Below are 4,053 nucleotides of genomic sequence, written 5' to 3'. Positions count from 1 at the left end.
GAAGTTGATGTATTTCCTCAGCGACCAGCACGGATCAGCTCTAGGCATGACGAAGCGGATATCGTCCTCTTTTGGAAGGCCAAACAAAGTAGTTTCGCTTTCACAACAAAACACACAGCGTCTTCACGACATGGCGGTGGCGGCAACCATACTACAGCGAGAATAAAAGTTACGCCTTCTATGTTTGCGTGAACATTTGGGCGGCGTTATGCAAATCTTCCCACACAGTGACGTAGACATGTGAGGGCGTGTTAGAACGAGCCGTTTTAGGTAGGCGTGGTTGACTCTTAACTTTTATAAAGAATATCTCTTTGGATTTGAGACTTTAGTCTTTGCAACTTTACAGATCTTCTTTATGCACCAAGAGCTTGTAACAATCCAAAGAGAAAGGAAAAATTAAAATCGCATCATATGACCCCTTTAAATGTGTGCTATAAATAAAAAGTGCTACACATCAAACATCTACATTTCAAGTCTCACTTGAATAGGGTAATATTGGCGAATAGGGTAACTTATTGAATATTATTGTGGACAATGGGTGGGTGTTGGGAGTCAAAAAGGTTGAAAATCACTGATCTTAACATTTATACCTGTAAGTGGTGTTGGGCACATAAATGTCCCTGGCAGGGAACTCCAGGATCTCTTTGGTTGGCCGCACTCGACTATCTGGGTAAGGCATCACTTGGAGCAGATCAGGTGTCAGGCAATAGTGAGGGTTCTCGGGGGCTGGTGAGATGTCAATCTTCAGCTGGGCTGAGGGTATTTAGTAAATCAGTTACATAACTCACTACATAAATGTTAATATGGCCAAAATAAACATGCCAAAAGAACTCTACCTGTAATGGGCCTCAGTCTACGCAGCACAGAGGATGGGCGCCTCATGTCAGCTAGGAACTTGTAGAGATCTTCATCACTTAGTCGATCTCCTTCCTAATATGACATATTAATAAAACATAAAAAACATATTCAAATGTCAAAAGCAGGAGTATTTATTAGCTTTAGCGGTCTGACCTATGCAACGACCGATAACTGAAGGACAGTCAACTTTCAATGAACGAGATCAATACTGGGATGTTTAGTTTTTTGAATAACAGCGTGACCTGTTTGAAGAAGTTGGTGACTGTCAGGGTAGCTGGTCTGAAGCTGGTCAGACTGCATGATTCATCTCCGCTGGTGGTTCTCTCCATCGAACGACGTCCCACAATACTAGAGTTCCTCCGTTCAGACCAAGAGCCTTTCCGTTCTGTGCAATAGTGCAAAATCAAGTAGTTAAAACTTTAGTAGTATGAGATCAGATCAAATGCTGTGGTATGGCATTAAGAGCCAAAATGAAATATGGGACTAGTCTCACTTCATCACTCATTCAAATGTTGTTCGGGAAAATAATTTCAAACTAAGTACAAGTACAGGATAAACATGCACAAGCATCTGTGTCATTTAAAACTCACCTGACAGCCCCATCTCCAGCTCTGTGTCTCTCTCTAGGCTGCCGGCACTGTTCACTATATTCATGAGGTGTATGGCCGTCCAGGCAAAGGGCATCCGATAACGCCCTAGTCGCTGACAGAACTGTTCGGACTGACTGCGTAGCTTCTCAAGCTTTTCCTTATTCTGTAGTACCAGAGAAGAGAATATAAAAACAGTAACCATGCTGGGCTGAATTCCACTAGGAGCTGGTGCACAATGTATAAACTGTTATGAATGGCTTACTTTGGCAGCATCTGACTCTTTAAAGACCATGTAAGGCTCTGCACACTCTCCAATGTCTCCCTGCTGAAGCACCTTCTCAAGCTGAAAGCAAACACAGTGCAACAATGCACTGCTTTAGTGAACACTACTCAAAACACTCAAATTAAGCAATAAACGAACATCAGTGCAAACATAAAATCAATGCAACGATCATCAAACATGCAACTACAAAAAACTGTACACTTCATAAATCCATTAATGCCATATTGACTTGAAAACATAAATGCATGCAATGTTTAAAAAATAAATACATAATTATAAAATATATTATATATAGATTATATTATCCAGTCTTCAGAGTGACATGATCCTTCAGAATTCATTCTAATATGTTGATTTGATGCTCAAGAAATATTTCTTATTGTTGATTTTAAAATCTTAACTTTTTTTTTTTATATATATATTTTTTTGTGGAAATCATGATAAATTTTTTCCAGGATTCATTGATAAAGTTCAAAAGAACAAAATATATATTCTGCTCATGAATAGGGATCTGAATGTTAAGAATGATGCTGCATGATGTAACCAACCTTGATAACAAGAAAGACGTCTTGAGAAGGGTAGGTGATTGAAAAGACAGCAGAGCGGGCCAGGGTGGAGATAGCAGCAGATGGGATGTGCGGTCGCAGCATGGCCTTCGTTTGCTCAGAGTTCAAATCGAAGTAAAAGTTCTCTGATATCTGAGGATGAAGACAGGAGAATGTTAGGATGTCAGAGGGAGTGCTAAGGAACTAATAAAATCTTTGAACAGGTGACTACTACCCTCTAGTGTTGAAACCAGTTAGCAACATTAAGTGACATTTCCTTTACACATAAATGTAACTTGTATTTGAATGTATCTTTTGGAAATCCATTGGGTTAAAAAAAATCTAAATTTAATCCCATCAAAATTGTTTTTACAAATGCAATTTAAAAAAAATTAAAAAAAAGAAAATTATCTTCAGATTTGCAAGTTTAATGTAATCCATTGTGTATATTTTTATGGCACCATAATTCACTTTAAAAGTGAATTAATTAATATTCATTATTTTATATGCTTACACAACTTTTAACTTATACATCACACAGGGAATTATAACAGCTTACCCTTTTCTTTTCTTTGATATCATATAAGGCCAAACTTGCAAATATTGGCTCAATTTCTATCTCAAACCTTAAAAGGAAGAAGAGAATCATATCAGCAACGTTGTAACCATTAGTGTTACATTTCAGTCCACAAAAGCTGTTTCCCACTTACTTCAAGGACAAGCACTTGACAAGAAGCCTTTGACCAAAATGTTCTTTTGGAACATCAGGCACACAGTGGCGCTCGATGGGTTCATCCTACATGAGAAAAAAAAGATGAATTCAAGAAGTGTTTTGGTAATCCGTATCTTTAGACACAATATTGGAAATATTGAAACAAAATATCATGCTCTACCTCATCCAAAGCAGGATGCAGTGCGAAGAGCTCTCGATGGCGGTTTGACTTGCGCTGGTCCTCATTGTGGCGGTCGATTTCTTCGTTGGGTACTCGATCCAGAAGGTGAGGCAGCAGAGCATCAGGCTGAGAGTTCTTCAGGTCAAATATACTGCAAGCCCAGCTGCCACGTGGAGTGTCATCAATTGACATGGACCTTCGCTTCAGATCATCCTGTGACATGCAAAAGTCAGTGTTTATATTCAGTGAATTCAAAAAGAAACTCATAGGGATATTGTGCAATTATTCTTCTGGGCTTAAGAAAGAAAAAAAAAACTTTACATAACACGCAACAGTAGCAAAGACAAGTTTACCTGATCATCTTGATAGCTGCTGTGATCTGGCAACTCGTCAGACTCAAAAACTTGCTTGGGTAAACCTCTTTGCCTCTCTTTCTGCTTATCCAAAGTGTTGGGATTAAATGCGGTGCCCAACTTGTGGTACCTGTGCATCCAAAATACTTTATTACCTGTATGCTAATCAGTATACAAAAAGAGACCTAATAAAATGTATTGATTAAATGTTCCATCCAAATTTCCCCTCATGTAATGTCATTTAAGACTTTTTTTTTTTAAATAAATAAATAATAATTGACATGGAAAGCATTTCTATGACATAATTAGGCATTCAAAAAATAAAAATGTAAGCCTAAATTAATTTCTTTTTTTTTCTTGGAATTGAGAAAGTTATCCGTTTAACCATAGCAAAATAAATGAATGAAAATAAATGAAATAAATTTAAATAAATAAATAAAAATTGACATGGAAATAGGGTTGTAACGGTGAGGAAATTTTCCCACCGGTTAATCGACGAGTGACAACACTGGTAATAACGGTATCACCGTT

General features: G+C 37.7%; 1 protein-coding gene across 1 annotated transcript in view; it reads right to left on the bottom strand.

Annotated features, from left to right (window-relative positions):
• LOC107704504 (dedicator of cytokinesis protein 7-like) overlaps positions 1-4,053 on the bottom strand; it is a 54,796-nt gene that overhangs the window by 43,561 nt on the left and 7,182 nt on the right. Inside the window, 10 exon segments of the mRNA XM_016507438.1 lie at positions 591-753; positions 837-930; positions 1,101-1,243; positions 1,449-1,611; positions 1,711-1,791; positions 2,280-2,429; positions 2,836-2,902; positions 2,987-3,072; positions 3,170-3,382; positions 3,523-3,652. Of these exon segments, the coding sequence (XP_016362924.1) occupies positions 591-753; positions 837-930; positions 1,101-1,243; positions 1,449-1,611; positions 1,711-1,791; positions 2,280-2,429; positions 2,836-2,902; positions 2,987-3,072; positions 3,170-3,382; positions 3,523-3,652 (1,290 nt within the window).

This window comes from Sinocyclocheilus anshuiensis, unplaced genomic scaffold (assembly GCF_001515605.1).
Source record: "Sinocyclocheilus anshuiensis isolate Anshui unplaced genomic scaffold, SAMN03320099.WGS_v1.1 scaffold1538, whole genome shotgun sequence".
Taxonomy (NCBI): domain Eukaryota; kingdom Metazoa; phylum Chordata; class Actinopteri; order Cypriniformes; family Cyprinidae; genus Sinocyclocheilus; species Sinocyclocheilus anshuiensis.
The sequence above is the reverse complement of the archived record's forward strand: the minus strand, read 5'-3'. Positions and strand labels throughout refer to the sequence as shown.